General features: G+C 40.8%; 1 protein-coding gene across 2 annotated transcripts; it reads left to right on the forward strand.

The window, feature by feature from the left end:
- Positions 1-1,986: 1,986 nt before the first annotated feature.
- Positions 1,987-20,687, forward strand: LOC135080495 (RNA-binding protein RO60-like). Of its 2 annotated transcripts, none has more exons than XM_063975138.1 (12): positions 1,987-2,263; positions 2,536-2,836; positions 2,968-3,142; positions 3,402-3,560; positions 3,651-3,862; positions 4,211-4,416; positions 5,143-5,279; positions 5,667-5,798; positions 6,195-6,359; positions 7,038-7,171; positions 16,945-17,192; positions 17,537-20,687. In XM_063975138.1, exons 2-12 carry the CDS (start codon positions 2,642-2,644, stop codon positions 17,670-17,672), a joined length of 1,899 nt encoding a protein of 632 aa, XP_063831208.1. In that variant the 5' UTR covers positions 1,987-2,263; positions 2,536-2,641; the 3' UTR covers positions 17,673-20,687. The 2 variants fall into 2 exon arrangements, with proteins under 2 accessions (XP_063831208.1, XP_063831201.1); XM_063975131.1 differs by lacking the exon at positions 1,987-2,263 and adding an exon at positions 2,270-2,373.
- Positions 20,688-21,709: the final 1,022 nt, after the last annotated feature.

A 21,709-nucleotide genomic window follows, 5' to 3' on the forward strand; every position in this document is an offset into this window, starting at 1 on the left:
AGTTCACTGACCACCCGGCGCGGTAACGGATATTTGGATGTAAAATATTTTTTTCTCAACCAAACTATTAGTTTTAGAGAAAAACTTTTAATGATATTTACCTATTTATCAAAATAATGTCACCTGTCGATCAGTAATTACTATTTTTTTAATTCTGATAAAAACTGGCCTAGTCACATCTTACCTCCTTTAAGATCTTATATATTTGTATTTTGCATAGATCTTGGCACTCATTTAAATCTCCATTCTTTTTGCGGCGAAGCCCACAACCAAGCATAATTTTTGTATTTAACTTGGCTCTCCATTTTTACATTATTTTATGTTTTTTTTCCTACGGATATCGTAATATTCTCAAATTTTACTAACATGTAATTTTAAAAATTATAATTTATTTGTGATTCTTTTTGATTTTTTTTTTAATTTTGTCATACTAATAAAACAATAAAACAATATTTTATCCCACTAATAATTATAAATGCGAAAGTTTGTGTGGATGTTTGTTTCACGCAAAAACTACTGAACGGATTTTGATGAAACTGCAGTATTATTATTTACAACCCAGAATAACATATAGGCTATAATTTATGACGATATTAATGTGACAAACTAAATTTCACGCGAGTGAAGCCGCGGGCAAAAGCTAGTCTACCTATAATAAAACGTTGAATTGAGAATGTTACTAGGTATGCAAAATCACTTGAAACCTATGTTACAGTTAAGCTTTTACATTTACAAATACATTAGTTTTTATTTCATTCAAAAATACCCAGTAGTTATGATTTTATAGGCATTCAAAGTTCGCTTAAATATTGAGTCCCGCCGACGGTCACGTGACCCCGCGTGACGTACATTCACAGTGTCCGCTCACTAGAAAACGGATATAAACATACTTAAATACATTTTTTTTTGTAAATACAAACTTATCATACATATTAACACCCAGACCCATCACAGAAATTAAAATTGAACCAAACCCAAACTTGATGCGATTGTGTCGTTTTATTGCGAATTACCTTCCAGCTTCATCATTAGACCCTGATTACTATATAGAATTAAAATACTCATCAATACAAAACGAACGAGCCCAAACTCGATGCATTTAAGTCGTTTTATTATAGAGTTCCTATGGCCACCTTCCAGCTCCATCATCAGATCAGCTCCATGTCATCATAATATTGCATGGTCATCCAAATCACATGTGTTTGCGAAATTTCAGCTTAATTGGTTGCCTGGAAGTGGGTAGAGATGGGTAGTGGGTAAAAACCCATTTCACCCGATTGGGTTAAAACTGGGTGATTTGGGTAAAAACCCGGTTTTTACCCATTATCACCCATTTTGGTGGGTGAAAACAAAAATAGCGTTTTTTTAAAGTGAGAAATGGTATTTGTTGCTAAGGGGGCATTCTAGTGTTACGTAATGCAATCTGGGGGGAGAGGAGGTCTTGAAAAACGTTACAATGCGTTACAGTGGCGGAAGGGCGGTTGGATTTCAAGTTTTTAAGCAGAAGTACTTTGTAGTTGGTGTTGTTATTTGTAACTTTATACCGTAATGTCATCAAAGAGAGAGTTTGGCATCTTTGGCATCCCCCCCCTCCCCCCCTCCATGTCCTTGCCATGATCACAAATTATTGTGTTCCTACTAAATTTCTTCGAAATCGGTTCAACGATTCTTGAAATAACACCATTTTATAAAATAATTGGTCACATCATCATAACGTGATCAATTTTACGATTTGGCCACGATATAAATGCATATTAGTATTAAATTTAACTTATTACTTATTAATCAATAAACTTAAATGAGAAAAATTCAATAAAAATAAAGAAAAGATACCAATTGAAATAATTACAAAATTATTTGTTTTCACCCGGTGTAAACACCCACGGGTGGAATGAAACGGGTTTTTATTGGGTTTTTACCCTCATGTGGGTTTTTACCCGGGTGGAAACCCATCTCTAGAAGTGGGTCTTAATTCAGCTTGCAAGATTCCACCCATACAAATATGAGCCAGTCACTGTAATATGACGTCACGCGCATAAAATGGCGGGCCGGCCGCCGGCCGCACTTTTAAAATTCAATATCTTGGAAACTAATTGACGTATCGAAATAATTCTTTCACGTGTATTTTTTATTTTTAACAGAGAATACAGAAAGCTAAAAAACAAAATTAGTGAACATTCTTCATTACACCTATCGTGGAGTTACACAGCATTGTGCACAGCACATCCCTACTTGTCAAATCAAACAAGTTTTGGGAAACGAGGTAGGTTTACGAATTTTTTTGTCTCCTATTTTCTCTCTCACGCCAGAATTATTTTACTGTTCACTAACTGTACATTAAACCCGTGCTTTTTACAAATCCAAACTTTACCAGTAAGTCATACACATATTATGGGAGGTATTTATTTGGCCTCCATTGTCTATTTTTTCTGGCCACATCCTCAATTTATTGTGGCACATGTTTCGCTCGAATACCGACAAAAAATTAATAGCTTTCTCGTGCGGTGCATTTACCTTTGACTGTATTCTTTTCAGTTTGTGTTCTCTTCGCTGTATCGTCAGTGGATCTTGATGAAATTGCCGTCTGAAGGCGTCGCTAAATAGTTGATTTGGACAAGCAAATATATTTTGCTTGTTGAAAATGAGTACGCCGACGCTCAACACCAGTGTGCGGAACAAGATCACGCGCTTCCTTCACACCGGCAATGAGGCTCCGAAGTACTTCCCTGGATGCTGGAGCGCTCAGAAATACTTTGAAGCCGACAGGCTTACAGCCCTTAATGTAGCCCTGGCCGATGGAGTGAACAATGTTGAAGTTGTCAGCATCATACTCAAGGTAATAAAATTAAACTATGAAATTCCTAAGAATACCATTCTAGGTCATCATCTCAATGAATGCTTGGTGTGATAGCTATATAAAATTCTTTGTTGTTGTTGATAGATACCCTACATTTGTATTAATTTCAGGCGTATAAAGATGGCTGGTATACTCGTTTTGAGACGATAGCATTTGCTTTAGGCAAATGTTTGATGCTAGGGTCTCAAGCTGTGAAAGAAGCCACGTACAAGGCTGCCGCTGAGGTGTGCCGAACTTCAGAACAAATGATGCTATTTAACAAGTTCACCCGACTGCTGAAAACTGGTAGGTGAACTGGGATTGTACTTTTTGTATTATTACTAAATAGTTTCAATTTTTTTTTTATATTTTTGCTACATACCTACATGGATCCAACAAAAGATTCTGGTACGAAAAATAAATTATGTTTGTAGATTTGGAACATTTATTATGAAAATACTAGCTTTATCATATTGGCTTCATACAACATGGAACGGGATAACTTATTTCTTTGAAATAATTAATTATGTTCTGATTGATTTATTTTATTATTACTCATGTGTAGGAAATGGTCGAGGTTGGTGCAAGCATCTCAAGAAATGGTACAGTGAGAAAGACCCAATGGAGTTGGCCAAGGAAATGAGCCGAGTGAAGGCACGTCATGGACGCTCTCATAAGACTCTACTGCGGAAATGTCATCTCAAAATTGAACCTACTGATCAAGGTATATTGTTTTTTTTTCTAACCAATGTTCAGATTAAAATTACTTTTTTATGAACCATGTTGAACTAATAAACCTAACTGCATATTTTAGCCCGTGATGCTGTGGTGAAATATGCAATCTTTGGCTATAAGCGGGCCAAACAGCTGGTGGGTGACAAGCCAGGAACCAAGGAGGTGTTCGACTACATCCAGAAAGTGGAAGACATACGTCACTGCGAGGATCCCGTCGCGGCCGCGGCGATGGTTACGCAGCATCAGTTCACTCTGGACCATATCCCTGGCCACCTGATTACGTCACAAGAAGTAAGTTATTTGAATATAGAATGGCGGGAAATAAAAAAAAAACTTCTACTTTTAAAAAGTAAGTTGACTGGTGTAAAACTTCTATTCTACTGTTATGAAACTCCCCCCTCTGCATGCCACTTTAATATGAATAATCAGTTTCATTGAACCATATTTTGGATTTGATAACTGAATAGAGTTAATGTACCTCGGTGTGGATAAAAAAAAAAAAAAAACAAAAAAAGTACACCCAATTTCAGGTTAGGCACCTAATCAGCTGCTGTTAAATTAAATAGCATTATTACTAACATTAAAATCCACTTGTAATTTTTATCATTGTGTTATTTAATAACAAACAAATTTTCACAGGTATGGAATGCTGTCTTACCTCAGTTTTCACTGAAGGAGCTCCTATACAACATCCAGCGCATCCACAATATGGGCTTCCTCACAAATGATTCGACCACCACAGCTATTCTGCTGTCAATGCTGAACAACCAAGACATTATCAAGAAGTCAAACATCACTCCGCTAGAAGTGTACATCACTATGTGCAACTACAAAAAGAAGTACAAGTAAGTTTAAAAACAGTACACAATAAAAATTAAATAATCAATTTTTTTTTGCTTCTATTTTTTAACTGTGTAAATTTTAATTAATGTGACTTTGGCGGAATTCAGTGCGAAGGTTACTGTGTGGACCATTACCCCAAGCCTTGCTGTAAAAAAAGAAGAAAAATATAATAACATAAGATTTTAAACTTTCGCGTTCTATTTCAATTAAAAATAGTAAGACACGGGTCTTAACGCGACGTTTATTAATGAGTATGTGTTCACGGCTTGAAGTTATAATTTGTAATGTAACTCATTAATAAACGTCGCGTTAAGACCCGTGTCTTACTACACTCGCGAGCAAAAATATGGAATCACCCTATTTATTCCTAGCGATCATAAGAACTAAATAACTAATAGAAGATCAATAAAAATGGTACCATTTTAAAGGAGATATTATAAACTTAAAATTGATACCATAGATACATACAATACATAGTCATTCAGTTCTTAAGACCGCTCGGAACATAAAGGAGTGATTCCATATTTTTGCTCGTAAGTATATTTTAATATAATAACAATTTTATAGTTTTACAGCTTTGTTAAACATACAGCTTCTCTCATTGCAGATAATAATTTTCTTTATAATAATATGCTCTCAATATTTTCCTGAAGACTTGATATGTAACAAATCTGCCGTTCATAAAGAACAACAAAGCAAACACATTTATAACAAAAGTACGTTTATAGGCCGATGAAGTTCGAGAAAGAGAAAGTGGCGAGTGAGAAGGAGACACGTCGCCGCGCGCGCCAGATGTTTGACTCCAACACCGGGCTCTGGGAGTGGATTGTCACCAGGAGGCATCCCAAGGAAGTCAAGTACTGGGGTAAGGCATTCTTTATTAAAGTTAAAACTATTCTTGAATCACATGAACATACAGAAAACCTATTATGTATTGGATAAAGCTGAAAACGTGATTCATTCACCATAGTTTCAAACCTGTGTTAACATATTGGGCAATAAAATTAATGTGTGTACCTACATCTTACAGCGTGATTGAAGATAGATAACAGTACAACGGTTTTGTTTTAGGACAGCCGATTCGAGAGTCGCTAGTGCTATCCTCGACGACAGCCAAACTATAGTTGTAAAACCACTCCTAACATTATTTAGCTAGAATGAATATCTATCCAGTAATCTAATTCCAGCAAACTTAATTTGTTCAACCAGAAAGTGACCTAACTGCTTGAAAGTAACAAAACGTAATTTGCAGGCATTGACCAGCCACCGAACCAAGCCGTGATCGCCGCTCTGAGCAAGCTGATGGACCAGACGTGGCTGCTCACGCCGCCCACCAATAAGCGGTACCTCATCACCCTTGACATGAGACACCATATGTTCAAAGGTCAGTTTACGATCCTGTTGTTTCGAAAAGCAGTACCTATTATTTCAAAGCCACAAGCCAAACCTGTTCCTCTTTTTTTATATATTTTTTTGCTTTCGCGGTTGTCTATTAAGGGTGTAACTGCAATCTGTATTTAAGCAATGTTTATTGAGACACGTTCAATTGATAAAAACTCAAAGAACTGATAAAAATCAGTCTCTGAAAGTACCTAAGGCTTACTCAAACTAAAATGAATGTCTGTCACTTGTCTTTCTAAAATGCATTGTATGTGTATAGCAGTGTACAATAAAACATAATTCATTTGTTCATATTGATTTATTTATCAACTCTTTCTGGGTCATCCAGTAATGTGTACCCTCAAAATACATGCGTCAAAAGTTTTTCTTATTCAAACAGGTCGTCACTTCTGCAAGGGCTATACAGTACCGAAGAAGGGCAAGAAGACAACTCCCAAGCCCACCGCGCCCGCCGCTGGCGGCGACGCAGACACTGAGAAGAAAAGCAAGAAGCATTTGTATGCGGAGTGCTTCCACCACAAGACCGTCACGCCGGGTCACGCTGGTGAGTCACATGTATATTCCATAATAGGGAATCGGAGGCTGTTAAAAAATCCATAAAATAATAACAGACGTAGTAAACTGACTTATTTTCGATTTTTTATTTTATTTAAAATCATTCAGTCAGTAAGTCACTTCAAAAAATAGATAGACTACAAGTAGACGTCAAATCTAATGGACTGGTGTTACCAGTCTCCTTTTCAATTATTTATGTATGTCTAGCCTAGGATACAGCGGTTTATAATTTTGAAATAATAAATCATTAGATGATTGAAATGGAGAGAGAATACAATATTAAGGAGATTAATCACAGAGATATTAAATTAATGATGAATTCAATTAACCTAATTATTAATTATATGATTAAACTCTTCACAGACAATTAAATCTGATTAATATTTATGAAAACACCTAACTAATGAAACAAAAACCAATTCCATAAAAACATATGAGTATCACTCCAATATATTGATAATATTGTGTTACTTTTTGTAATGTATTTTTTTAAGAATATAAATTATATTGTCCAAATGACTAATGTCCCGTAAACCCCTCATGATAAGCGAAATGTATTACTTTTGGGTTAACCATATAATAATTTAACAACGTCGGGTTCTAACCACTAAGAGATTGATAATATTTTATGAACTTCGGCATTTTCTGAAGAATAAAACATTTTCAGCTATTATATTGGCGCTGCAACTTCTGAAGCGCGAAAAGAACGTGAAGATTGCGGTGTTCAGTGAAGACGGAGTTCAAGTGGTGAATCTCGAACGCAACTTCAGCAGTGTGGATGAAGCAGAGTTTATCCTCAGGGTAAGTGTTATAATGTTCACCTGCTTGGCCTTGTAGGTACTATGCCCCGAACACTTTGAAAAGCGCTTTAACGTGGTTCTTCAGTCACAAAAAAAGATCATGGGTACTTCAATTCAACAAATCTTTAGTACAAAAAATTACACTGCATTGCGACGTCATCATAAGTGTACGCGCTCATCAAAGCCGTAGTTTCCCATTTGTTCCAATGCAAATGGCTTAACAGTATTTAAAAAAATCATTCACCGCACAAATAGTTAGCCATTTCATCCAAATATCTTGAATTTATCTCAGATACTAGTAACTGATTACGGACCAGTGTGGAAGTGGAGAGATGATAATACTTAATATAAGGTAAATTTAGATGATGTTATTTCAAAATTTGCCTGTCTGAGTGTGCCGAGAGCGCCACCAGCAAAACCGTTGCCTGGCACTTCATATCACAGGTGCAGAAATTATTCATAGCATAAATAAAAATACAAATATTTTTGAAGCTAAGTCATAAGCCTAAATAGTTTTACAGAGCAGCCGTCCGGAAATCAAATGGCGGATGTAGAACACTTATAAGTGTTACAATTTACTTTATTTGGTAAAATAACATACAATAGTTAATGTTACATAAGAGCAATGATATTACAGAACTATAGATATGTGTTAGCGACGTCGACCAAGGAAATACGCTAACTTATTAATTAGAATCGATTAGCAACATTAATAGTCAGATAATGTTGTAAAATAATCAATTAGAGTCGATTAGGTATAAATAACATTCCATCTCTTTCTCACATTATCTCTCATCTCGCTTGCACATCAAATACTCTTCCACACACTTCTGGAATATTCGAGAGAAAAAGAAACGGGACGGCAACATCGGACCTCTCGCTTCGAACATTCCAGAACTATGGTTCCAGAACATGAGAGACAGGGACAGGAATATCGGGAGAGAAAGGGATGGATATAGCCCGGGGCCCTATAAATACGGAGCGAGGCGCTCCGGGAGACAAGTTTAAGTTTATTTTATGTTGAGTTCAGATGTTGTGTTCAGTTCAGAGAACAAGTGCTCCAAGCAACAAGTGATCTGAAGAAGCAAGAACTGAGAAAAGGAAGCGAATAATAAACGCGAGAAGTCTCAGCAAGTGAAATAATGGTTTTATTCCTGCAAGTAGCACCTACTACGCCTGACATAGTAAGGGCAAGCTCTCAACGGCAGTCATCATCGTCCGGTCGGCGCTCTCGAACACACACAAACGCATACAGTCCACTGCAGTCCACCACATTTTCCTGGTCCTTCGAGCCGGATCACCACATTTTCCTGGTCCTTCGAGTAGCCGGATTACGGGAATAGCGAAGATGCCTGTCACCAGGTCGGAGAAGCTACGAGGTGCCGCCGCCGCGGCTAGCGCCGCCGCCGCAGGGAGAGTTACGTCGCCGCCGGTTCATGGAGGAAGTACTCCGACGGAAACCACGGATACTTCATCAACGCTGACCCCGTATCCCGCCGGGGGCGCGTCCTCACCGCGCATCGCCAGGGACCACGCCGCGCCGGCTGTTAGCACCCGGGTTATGGGAGAGCCCGGCGTGCATTTGGGAAAAGGGGAACCAGCACCGCGCTCCTACACAGAGGAGATAACCGCCGACGTCACGAAGCCACACGAAGCACTAAGGGCCCGTATCGCGGAAGCAGAGAAGAGACGTGCCGCCGCCGCCGCCGCCGCCGCCAACGCTGCCGCCGCGACTCCCGCGACTACGGTGACCACCGTGCCGACTGTTGAAGGACAGTACGCGCCACCCACGCCGCAAGTACATGAACAAACGCCGCGACTGTCACGAGTGAATCAAGACACGCGCTCCGTCCGCTCGTCAAGAAGAAGGGCAGAAATAGAGGCCAAATTAAGAGTGGCCCGCCAGGAACTGGAAGTTGCCAAAGCGGAATTGGAGTTGGCCCAATTGGATTCCGACATGGAAGAGGATCCAGAAGAAGTGCAGTACAGGCAAATGCAGATCGAAGATTGGCCGGACCACTCGAGCATCATCGCCGAGAAGGTACCGCCGAAACCACAGCCGCTACCGCCGCCGCCGACCGCCGCGCCGCTGCCGCCGCCGCCGCAAGTTCTACCGCCGCCGCCGCAAGTTCTACCGCTGCCGTCGTCGCCGTCGCCGCCGCAAGTGTTGCCGCCGTTGCCGCCGCAAGTGTTGCCGCCGACGCCGCCGCCGCAGCCACTAACTTCGGAAGGGAGGACCGATATTCAAGAATTGGCCATGGCCATCACCAAGCTGTCACAGAGGGCAGAGGGTGGCCTCACGAGACAACTGGTCGACCTCCCAAGTTTCCATGGCGCATGTGAAGAATGGCTCGCGTTCAGAAGGTCGTATGAAGACACCGCGCGCTCCTTCACGCCGGCACAGAATTTGGCGCGACTTCGAAGGTGTCTCCAGGGGCACGCGAGGGAGGCAGTCAAGAGCCTCCTTTTCACCGCCGAGGATCCGGAAGAGCTGATGAAGAGCCTGGAGGTCCGGTTCGGCAGACCTGGAGCGATAGCCCTGGCGGAGTTGAAGAAGATGGAAAGGCTGCCAAGGGTCAACGAGTCATCGGGGGAGATCTGCATGTTTGCCAGCCGAGTCCGCAATGCCGTGGCCACCATCAGGGCACTCGGGAAGACGGAATATTTGTGTGCACCGGGGGCCGTGGAGTGTCTTATAGAGAAGATGCCGCCGACCATGAAGTCTCGGTGGCTCATTTACCAACGTGAGCGCCGGGCAGAGGGAAAACCAGCGCTCGAACTCATGTACGACTTCATGGAAGTTGAAGCAGATATGAACAGCGACTACGCTCCCCCAGAAGTGTCCTGGGATCAGAAGAGGAACACGTTCAAGAGGCCGATCCACCACGTCCCACAAGCGGAGGGATACTACGAAGATCAGAAGACCGACGTGAAGAAGTGCCCAGAATGCCGAGAAGATCACTGGCTGTACGAGTGCAAGAGGTACAGGGAATCCAGTGTAGACGAAAAATGGGAAATGGCGAAGAAGGCAAGAATGTGCTTCAAATGCCTGCGCTTCAAGCATGCTAGAAACACATGCCGGGCACAGCCGTGCAAGAAGTGCACGAGGTGGCATCACATCAGTCTTCACTCGGAGAAGTCTGCAGCAACGAAGACTCAAGAGAAGCCTGCCGAAGGAGTTGTATCGTCGGTGCACGTCACGAGCTGCGGAAGGACCTACTTGAAGATGACGCCGGTAAACCTCTACGGGCCCAAGGGGACAGCAAGAGTGCTCGCGCTCCTGGACGAAGGATCCACCATCACGCTGCTGGACTCATCAGTAGCGAAGAAGATTGGGGCGCAAGGGAAGCCGGAAGCCATCACCATCGAGATGGTTGGGGGGAACGGAATGGTGAAAAGCAACTCTCAGAGGATCAACATGAAGATCAAGGGGGTCCATTGTAGAAATAAACTCAACATGGAAGCGAGAACTATCGACAACTTGAAGTTGACGAAGCAAGGTGTCGAAGAAGGAATGCTTCAAAACTGGAAACACCTGAAGAAAATTAAGAAGAAGCTGGTCTACGACAAAGAAGTACCTAGACTTCTGATTGGGCAAGACAATTGGGGGCTAATAGTCACACGGAGACTACGCAGAGGGAAGGCCTCCGAACCAGTTGCCTCTTTGACCAGCCTTGGATGGGTCCTGCATGGATCCAACACTGGAGGAAGTGATCCAGTGAAGTTAGTGCACCACAGCAGACTAGTAGAAGATGGAACGGAAGCCTTGGTTCACCGACACTTCGAGAAAGAGGACATCGGAGTGGAACCACGTCGGCCATGCAACGGCGCCGACAAACCGGCTCGAAGTGTCCTGAAGAAGACCAGCAGAGGGCATCAGGCACATCAGCGTTCCATCAAGAAGAAGTTGGATGGTCATCCCACCTGGATGTCTCAACATGGGAGGCGCCTAGGAGAGAAGGGTCCGCACGGTGAAGACGACACTAATGGCCGTCCTGAAAGAAAAGACATCACCGGAAGAAGTCCTGCACACGCTCCTCCTCGAAGCGGAACACATTGGGAGTTCGCGTCCACTTGTATCAGCGCGGATCCCAACGACGAAGAAAGACTCCCGCCGAACCACTTCCCGAACGGAAGATCCTGCGGAGCGATGACGCCGGGCGTGTTCAAGGACCGCGACCTCATCGGGAAGGCGAACTGGAAGACAGCGCAGCGCTTCTGGCAAAGATGGCAAAAAGAGTACCTGCCAACTTTGATGCCGAGGAAGATAGCCGGCCAGGAGACAGAAGACCCTCAAGTCGGCGACGTCGCCTTGAGATTCGACGCAATGCCACCAAGAAACTCTTGGCCACGAGGGAAAGTGCAGAGGGTATACCCCGGTCCGGACAGAAGAGAACGAGTCCTCGACGTGCGAACACCCGGAGGAGTGCTACGGCAACCGACGCGACGAGTGGTAGTCCTGGTTCCTGCCAAGACGTCGCATCCGGAAGAGGGAGTGCTTCGCACTGCGGGGGAGATTGTTAGCGACGTCGACCAAGGAAATACGCTAACTTATTAATTAGAATCGATTAGCAACATTAATAGTCAGATAATGTTGTAAAATAATCAATTAGAGTCGATTAGGTATAAATAACATTCCATCTCTTTCTCACATTATCTCTCATCTCGCTTGCACATCAAATACTCTTCCACACACTTCTGGAATATTCGAGAGAAAAAGAAACGGGACGGCAACATCGGACCTCTCGCTTCGAACATTCCAGAACTATGGTTCCAGAACATGAGAGACAGGGACAGGAATATCGGGAGAGAAAGGGATGGATATAGCCCGGGGCCCTATAAATACGGAGCGAGGCGCTCCGGGAGACAAGTTTAAGTTTATTTTATGTTGAGTTCAGATGTTGTGTTCAGTTCAGAGAACAAGTGCTCCAAGCAACAAGTGATCTGAAGAAGCAAGAACTGAGAAAAGGAAGCGAATAATAAACGCGAGAAGTCTCAGCAAGTGAAATAATGGTTTTATTCCTGCAAGTAGCACCTACTACGCCTGACATAGTAAGGGCAAGCTCTCAACGGCAGTCATCATCGTCCGGTCGGCGCTCTCGAACACACACAAACGCATACAGTCCACTGCAGTCCACCACATTTTCCTGGTCCTTCGAGCCGGATCACCACAATATGTTACGTTCATAGAAATTACGATTTTAATCCGTGCCGAGCTATTCCAAATTGCACACATTGACAAATGTAATTGATAAGTGAAACAAAAGATACGAAATAGCACGCAAATGAAAGAGATAGCTATAGTTTTAACGATTCTGCACTAACTAATCTATGTCCGCAGCGCACGCATCCTTATCGCTCTAACGTCAAAACAAGATCGCTTTCTCTTTCTTAACTTGAACATGGCGCATGGCGTCTTGATTGTTTGCATAAATAATTGAAAATATAAATACTAAATAATTTTGCATAATCACATGTGGTAAGAGATCCCTTGTATTTTGTTTACTTTAGAGTCATAATTGGTACACTTTCGAAACACACACGATGGCATTTTTTATTTATTTTGGTAAGAACACAGGAACTTACGGTGTGGTACGCACGCGATTGCGCACGACGCAGGCCACACGAAGACTAAACACAAGACGTCCCAATGAGGATCATTTCGATTTTTAGCTGTGAATGCAGATTTATAGGGCTAAGAAATCCTTAATACACAGTGCAAAAATTTTTGTTCTACGACAAAAATTGACGAAGTTATGGCCAAATTACTAAAAAAGTTCACTGACCGCCCGGCGCGGGGACGATGACGTCATTATATCCGATTCGAACGCTGCCGGCGTACTGCGTGGATAGAAAATATTTTTTTCTAGCCAAATTATCAGTTTTAGAGAAAAACTTGTAATAACATTTATTCATCAGAATAAAGTAAGCTATCGATAGGTAATTTTTAAAAATGGAAATTGTGAAAAATAACGCAAAAAATCCATACGCTCATACGATTCAATGGCACGCAGAGACGCGATTGGGGTCTCCGCGGTGGTATATTTGGCGATTTATTCAAATAAAGTGTACATAAGTGTTGTTAGAGTCATATCTTCTTCCAAGTAAAATATAAAAATGTATAAGTATTAATTTATCTGGGGGCACGGCAGTGCCCCCCACCAAGTCGAGCAAAAAAGCGGCACGGCCGTACCATCCTTTTCTCGATTTACTTCTAACAATAAGGTATAACTTCTAACAATAAGACATTGCTATGAAAATCATTTCGATGTACACTTAATACTAGAGATGAAACGGATATCCGGTAACTATCCGGTAGGCCGGATATCCTGCCTAAATTTACTATCCGGCCGGATACCGGATAGTAACTCACTATCCGGCCGGATACCGGATATTAAAAAACTACGACAATTTCCTATTAATAAAATGAAATACATTAAATCTTTGGGGTAAATAAATATCAATAAAATGGCTTATAATAATGACGGCTTTTATTTAAAGTCCAAAAAGTTACAAAAAAGCCATATTAAGGCCTTTCAAAAAACTAATTTCTTTTTCTGGGCTATTATCTCTAATGACGTTATAATAAATAATACATAAATGGTAAATATCTGGTAATGTCAAAATATTGCCAAATAAATTTTCGCTATTCAATCACACACTCACGATGGCAACCAAAATCGCCCGAATTAATCTACCCCCTAGACAAGTGGCAAAATCTGACATTCTATTCGGATGAATTCGATTTTCGAAAAGTGACTAGTCTAGTCTACTAATAGACCCACTGATCGCGTTCGAAACACCTGTGCGGCGCTAAACTCGTCACGACATGCAACGAGACAATGGGCCAACTATCCGGCCGCCGGATATCCGGCTATCAGGCCTAGCAGCTGGCCGGATATCCGGTATCCGGTATCCGGCCAAACAACTATCCGTTTCATCACTACTTAATACCTACCTGTTATTTAGTTTTTCTGAGTTAAACCTACGCACCTACCTATCTATTCGCCGTTCCCATGGGCGGGCCAGCTGCTGCAGGAAAGGACAGCCGCTCCGTGCTGGAAATCTATTTAATCTTAGCCTAGAAGCTGGGTATGACTACCCCGCCCCTCTCCTCTCCCCAGGTCATAAGCTGGGCATGACTTCCCCCTCGGCCAGAAGTTGGGTATGATTTACCCACCCCCCTCCCCCCCCGGCCCGAAACTGGGTATGACTTGACCCCTCCCCCTCCCCCCAGGCCAGAAGCTAGGTAAGGCTTGCCCCTACCCCCAGGCCATAAGCATAAGCTGGATATGACTCCCCTTCGGCCAGAAGCTGGGTATGACACCCCCCCCATGCCAGAAATGCCAGAAACTGGGTATGACTTGACCCCCCCCCTCCCCCAGGCCATAAGCTGGGTAAGGCTAGCCCCTCCCCCCAGCCCTAGAAACTGGTTATGACTTGACCCCTCCCCCCCCCCTCTCCCCAAGCCAGAAGCTGGGTAAGGCTAGCCCCTTCCCCCAATCTATAAGCATAAGCTAGGTATGACTCCCCCTCGGCCGGAAGCTGGGTATTACTTACCCCCCCCCCCCCCCAGGCCAGAAACTGGGTATGACTTGCCTCTCCCCCCTTCCACCAAGGCCAGAAGCTGGGTAAGGCTTGCCCCTCCCCCCAGGCTATAAGCTGGGTATGACTTATCCCCCCCCCCCCCCAGGCCAGAAACTGGGTATTAGCATCATATTATGTATTATTATGTTCAATACAAACAATCATTAAGTTACACTCACCCCAACCGCGTCTCCGCATTGCATCAAATCCTATGAAAATGTGGTTTTTGGACATAGCAATACTTATTTTTCACAATTTTTAATTTTAAAAATTACTGGTCGATAGGTTACTTTATTTTGAAGAATAAATGTTATTAAAAGTTTTTTTCTAAAGCTGATAGTTTAGCCGGAAAAAAATATTTTCCATCCCATTAGTACGCCGGCTGCGCTCGATTCGGATATAATGACGTCACGCGGCCTTGCGTACGTTGACTTTTAGCGGCAAAAACGGCCTATGTTTATTACTTAATATCTTCGTAAGTAATGGTCCGATTTGGATAATTCAAAAAGATATATCTTTCTTATGTCTTAAAGATTAACGTAGATACTAGTTTTATTGAATTTTCTACAACAGTACTGATCCTCATTGGGACGTATTTGAGTATTCACAGCGCGAGCGCTTATAACATATCTGCTTTTGTTTTTATATAATATCATTGCATAAGAGTAATTAATTGTAACGTTTACTAAATATGATGAAGTAACTGTAAGGCCCAGAACAGACGGTGAAACGCAACTGCAACGATACTGCAACTGGGCCTAACACTAAAAATAACTAGCGAAGTCACTTGACTTACAGTGTAAAATTACAATCACTAACATCTTTGAAACTCAATTATTTGCATTTGAAAAAATGGGTTCAGGTCCTATGTAAATCATTTTTCACTGTTTTCTTTTCAAAGTTAATGATCCTTACCTCAACTCTGTCAATAAGAAAGTTTACGTAGGCAGTGCACAAGCACTAACGATGTACTTGCACCGGCGCAATCGGAATTAAAGAAAGAAGAAAAAAACATTTTTTTCTACATACAGGGTGTCCCAAAAACAATGGATAACCCTGTAACCATCGATAGGCCTCGCCATGGTCTCCCTAACGTCCAATTTTGACCCCAGTAAAAATATCACCGTTTTCAAGATTTTTAAGTTTTTGTGCATTTTTAGAAAATTGCCACCTGCGACTACTTTTTCTCATGCCATTTCTACAAATGAGGATACTTTTCAATCTAATTTTTTTCCTTATCACAAGGGATAGTTAGGCTATCAAAATAAAATATTAAAGTTCAACAAACTAGTTTAAAAGTATGAAAATTTTAAGAAATTGCAGAGAAGGAAAAATTAATTCATTGTCTTGCACTTTTGATCAGCCATCGTGTAAAAAAAATGTAGGAAGACCATCGTGCCCATTACCTTAAAAACTTCCTTGGTTAATTGGGATTCTAAAAAGGTATCACAAGCCTATGTATTCTGTATTATTTTTATCTTATGGCTACTTGAATAGCAACTAGTATGAAAACTGCAAAAATGAGTTTTTCTCGTAATAGTTAAACTAGGACTGCATAGTGGCATTAAATACAAATAGATAATTTTTAGCGTAGGAATTTTAATAAAGCGACATTTAATCATCATCATCATCATTTCAGCCATAGGACGTCCACTGCTGAACATAGGCCTGTACCCCAATGATTTTAGCGATAAGATAAAAATAATACAGAATACATAGGCTTGTGATACCTTTTTAGAATCTCAATTAACCAAGGAAGTTTTTAAGGTAATGGGCACGATGGTCTTCCTACATTTTTTTTACACGATGGCTGATCAAAAGTGCAAGACAATTAATTAATTTTTCCTTCTTCTCTGCAATTTCTTAAAATTTTCATACTTTTAAACTAGTTTGTTGAACTTTAATATTTTCTTTTGAAAGCCCAACTATCCCTTGTGATAAGGAAAAAAACTAGACTGAAAAGTATCCTCATTTGTAGAAATGGCATGAGAAAAAGTAATCGCAGGCGGCAATTTTCTAAAAATGCCTAAAAACTTAAAAATCTTGAAATCGATGATATTTTTACTGGGGTCAAAATTGGACGTTAGGGAGACCATGGCGAGGCCTATCGATGGTTACAGGGTTATCCATTGTTTTTGGGACACCCTGTATAGCCTGCCATATGCTAACCAAAATCCATAATCACAGAAAGCGAACCTCGGCCGCGTGCAGCTAGACGCGCCCATCGAGTGGGCGATCAAGAACAACTACAAGGCGGACGTGTTCATCAACATGGTGGACCGATGCACGCGCTACATGGAGCTGGAGCTGAGCGAGCGCGGGGGCCGCGGCCCGGGCGGGCGCTTCGGGCCGCCGCCGCCGCCCGGCGGGCTCGCCGACCACTGCCCTGTGCGCGCGCTCGAGAGATACCGCCAGAAGGGCGTCGGCGATGCCAAGTAGGTTGACCTAACGGGACTAAAACCACCTCTTGTTCCCTCTCATCATAGCCAGGTTCTAGTGTGGCCGCCAACGAACTAAACAATTCTAACCTAATAAACCGGGACTATTGAACCATCACTGGATGGGTTAGCCATCCAGTGATGGTTCAATAGTCCTGGTTTCTAAAATAGTCGCCCCTGATTGCTCCTTTACGACACAATGCTCGAGGGCGTCATTGAAGCCTAGTAAGTTGGATTCTGTTATATATCTGGATTCTGGAACTCCCTACTATATGTAAACAAATACCAATTTAGAGATTGCCTTACAAATAAATATTTATGTAAAACCCGTATATTTTCAGATTGGCGGTCCTCTCGCTGGCTTCCCACCGCGTGGGCACCACAGACGGCTCGCATTCCGGCGTGCTGGACATCGTGGGCATCGACGAGCACGTCCCCAAGGTGCTGGACGCGTTCACGCTTGGCCAGTTCCTCTGAGGCCCCGTAAGACCAGACTTAAAGACTACGATCACAGCGTAAACTGATTCATATACTTTTTAACCTCATACTCTCTTTGTTGTGGGTTTTTGGGCTGACATTGTCATACACTTATTCTGGTCAAGGACGGTTGAATTGACGCACATCAAATCACTGACCGTGTGCAATGAATTTCAACTTAGATTTCGCATACCCGGTCAGTTTTTGGGTGTGCGTCAGTTTAACCGTCATTATGGTGAGATCAAAAAATACCTAGAAGTAGCTCACATTGATTGTCAGTCCACTGGATCAGACCGCAAGAAAAGTGAATATTCGTTACTGGATAGTAGTTGCTTGTTTGGCAAATCAACTATTTACGCCCATAACATTGGGAAAAATATGAGGCTTAAACAATCCATGCTGTATCTAGCTGTCAATAATATTGCTAGGAGACATACGTACACCTTCAATTATTATCTGTAAGAGAATCTATGGTATAGATATCATATTCAAGACAATTATTTATTTGTAAGTTAATTTTGTTGCATACTTTGTTGTTTTAACTGCTTGAGAATGTGCTGTATTTATACACTGTTACAGTTTTTTTTGTTTGCAAGAGGAAATAAGTACGTCTCTAAACTTCCATCAAATAATAAAATTAACTTCTCATTTTATTTATTATGTCTAGTATTATAAATTTACGCTGTGAATAGTTCACTTCAAATACCTACGATCGAATCGAAAATTATTACTACCCTCATTTGATTGTTGAAGTGTTTCATAGATGTAACCGAAATGTGTTCCGACCTCCATTATGAGACTTCGAAAACGATATTGACTAACATTTTAAAATCTTAATTCTAGTGACTGAGTCGCATCTCTAGATTTGACGGCGAAAATCTAAATGTTCTCTTAGTTTTATGTTAGGCTTAGCGTTTTGCTTACGATATAATGGGATTGTTAATCATCCTTATAATACCGGATCTCCGCTTGTATTTGATTGTTTTATTATTAGGACGTGGCCGGTTTTTATACGTACATTTCTCGTTGAGGTCACGTCTGATGGTTGAGGAGTTTTAGAATCTTAACATACGTTAATAATGTAGTTTTTTTATTATTGTTAACTTATTCATCAGTTTCGGTTGAGCCGAGGCGTAATGAACTAACGCGGCATCGAAATGAAATCCATTGAGTTTCTGCATATTTTTGCTTGTGGTCACAATAGTCGGATATACAGAGGCTACCACGCAGGTGACGGTGTCGATTACATTTGACACGTTAATACGTGCTTACGCCTACAGCTTTTTGACAATTATTTTAGTTTACATTATTACCAGGGTTAAGCGGCAGCGTCTAAAATTACCTCTTAATTTTAGGAAGGTTTTAGAATCAAGTCAACCATCCAGTTTATACGGTTTAGCTGATTCTGCAATCTACCTATTAACATTATACAATGTATTTTTTATGTGAGAATTTTGTAAACAGTACACAATTGATTTGTTAAATAAGTTTTGGCAAGTAGTTTCGTACTGCTTATATTTATTCGTAAGTATAAAGTGTGTATCTCTAGGTAAGATAAGCTTATTATGCGTAGCTTAGAAATGTTCTTATCAGGGTCTTTTTGGTTATTCAAAACTTGGCACCTGGCGCTCATTCACTGCTATGTGTTCTTTGTGACGATAAAAAGGGGGGCAAACATTTGACAATAGGGGATATTTCTTTTATTTAGATCTTATAAAAGAACGTATTTCTATACAGTATGTCATTTCACCTCCGCGGAGTTTAAACGCCAGTACTCAATAGTTGTTGTGTTTCAAATTTTATTTATTACTGTTTTAACTATCGAAATTAGTCGTTAGTTAGGGAAAGGTTGTGTGTAATAAATGAACTTTTCTATTTGCCAAAGTAATTTGCATTTGTTTTTTTTTATTCAGGGTACTGGCTGACAAACCTTGACTGTCGTTAGCATAGCAATATAATATTAGCATATCTTCCTTATGACAGGCAATGAAATCAGATACATGCTCATCAATTTAACAATGAAATAATGTTGTAGATTATTAACATAGACTATTATTATAGTATTGTGAGAGTAAGCTATAAATGTAGGTAAGTGCACCAATGTTATGTGACTCCTGGAATGGGCATGAATCAGCTTTCATACTGTGCGTAGTAATAGGTTAATCCGTTTTAAAGTGTTGGTTACTTTTGTACTGATATGAACGGACTTTCAGAATCTGTGATCACTTGGTACTCTCTCGGGTTTAAGTATTTTTATAGCTGAAAATGATGAAAATTTTCATAACTTAGACAAAATAACTCGAAATTGCTAAGGCATGCTTTTTACTGTTGTTTTGTTGAATCATTAATTAGGATAGCAATTATTTAAGTATTATTACCTTGTTCACGCGAGAATAATTTATTTTAATGCTTTTTATTGCATTTGATCAATTTGGATGGCCTATCGAAAGTAATTTGAGACTTGTAGGTTGAATGTTTTTGTAAATTGGTCACTTCATGTAATGTCGCAGTACCAACTGTACCAATGTCTAAAATATCGTTCTGTGATTTGGTGATGCCTTGCAAATTCGACCTAGTGATATTATGTTAAAACGGGCTGAGTTTCCTTTTCCCGCTTGACACCTATTGTGTAAACGGCCAAGCTTAGATTTAGTATTTGTAGCGTAGTATTATATCATCATTACCCACTATCATTATAGTTGCAAAACAATCTGTTGTTATCAATGAAATACTACGTTTTATTTTTATGTTTTGTCTCATTATAAAGGTTTTTCAGCGGAAAATAAAAGCTTGCTAGTGCATTTTTTTAAAATAAAAAACGAATTTAGATCCGTCCTTTTGCAATTGGTTTTTGGAAATACATGCTTTAGCATTAAGTTAGTAGTCATAATAATTATGTTTAACCCATTCACAGCAGCATATCAACAGCACCTTATATGAATAACAAAGTGTAATAACATTTAAAAAATGTACTTGCATGTTTGTTTTCACGTTAATAAACTCTTGTCTATAAAATTTCTTTTTTATTTATTTACTAATCCCATTTATTTGAATAAAAACACAGATGCGGAGCGTTACAAAATAATACTTGTATGAAAAGGACATTATGGACACACCAAGGGAACGCAAGCGGGGAAATCCCGCGTCTGTGTTGAAATCCGCACCAAACAAGGGTGAGATATTTTTCGCAACTGATATGTACCCGATTAGTTCCTTTCGTCGTTGCTATGGTGGCTTCCTCGGCAACCATGCCGAAGAACCATAGAGGAATTAACGACGAACTATAAAATCAACAATAGGTACTTATAAGATTGAAATCTGCAAAATAGGTGCATCAAAAAAAATATCAAATTAAATTTGCCATAAAGTGTCTCCTCCAATAATCTCATCAATCTCGATCAAAGCATACTTTTTTCGGCGTTTACCCGTGGTCCCCCCAACATGTCCCCCTGGTGGGTCCACGGGTAATTTTTTTTACCCGTTGTCCCACCGTTCTGAACAGTTTTTGCCAGTGGGTCTACGGGTAATTTATTTTAACCATAGTCCCACCGCACAGTGGTAAACGTTGCATGTCACCTCATATTCTTTATGTTTTATTTGCATTGTATTATTAGGATTTGAGCTATTCTACAAAACGAATGTAAATTTATTAGTCTACGTTTATTAGTTTCGACGTAATTGTTGAACAAAGATACCCCTTCCCAGCGGTTTCCATAGTAACCAAATAAAACATACCTTAACGACAAGTGGGTCTAGTCAAAATGCCATCGCAAACCAATAGAAAGTTTTCACTAATGTCAGTCGCCGCGTCACCAGTAATTCGATTCGATCGGAAAATGGCAGCCAAAATGCACATTGAACCACCAACGACGCGGTGACATAAAAGTTCATTCAAAATCGAATAAAAGTTAAAAAATGTCTATGACTTTGCGATTGTTTTTACTTTATTTAGCTTTTTTTTTAAATTAGTATCTTCCTTCTTTCTGCTCTCTGTTTACGTCTATGCTTCGCTGTCAAATTAGCTGTCAAAACGACAT

Source organism: Ostrinia nubilalis, chromosome 2, assembly GCF_963855985.1.
Source record: "Ostrinia nubilalis chromosome 2, ilOstNubi1.1, whole genome shotgun sequence".
NCBI lineage: Eukaryota > Metazoa > Arthropoda > Insecta > Lepidoptera > Crambidae > Ostrinia > Ostrinia nubilalis.

Coding starts and splice junctions, on each gene's coding strand:
- LOC135080495 (XM_063975138.1), top strand. CDS start 2,642: ATGAGTACGCCGACGCTCAACACCAGTGTGCGGAACAAGATCACGCGC. Junction 6,360..7,037: donor CGTCACGCCGGGTCACGCTG/GTGAGTCACATG, acceptor AAACATTTTCAG/CTATTATATTGGCGCTGCAA. Junction 7,172..16,944: donor AAGCAGAGTTTATCCTCAGG/GTAAGTGTTATA, acceptor CCATAATCACAG/AAAGCGAACCTCGGCCGCGT.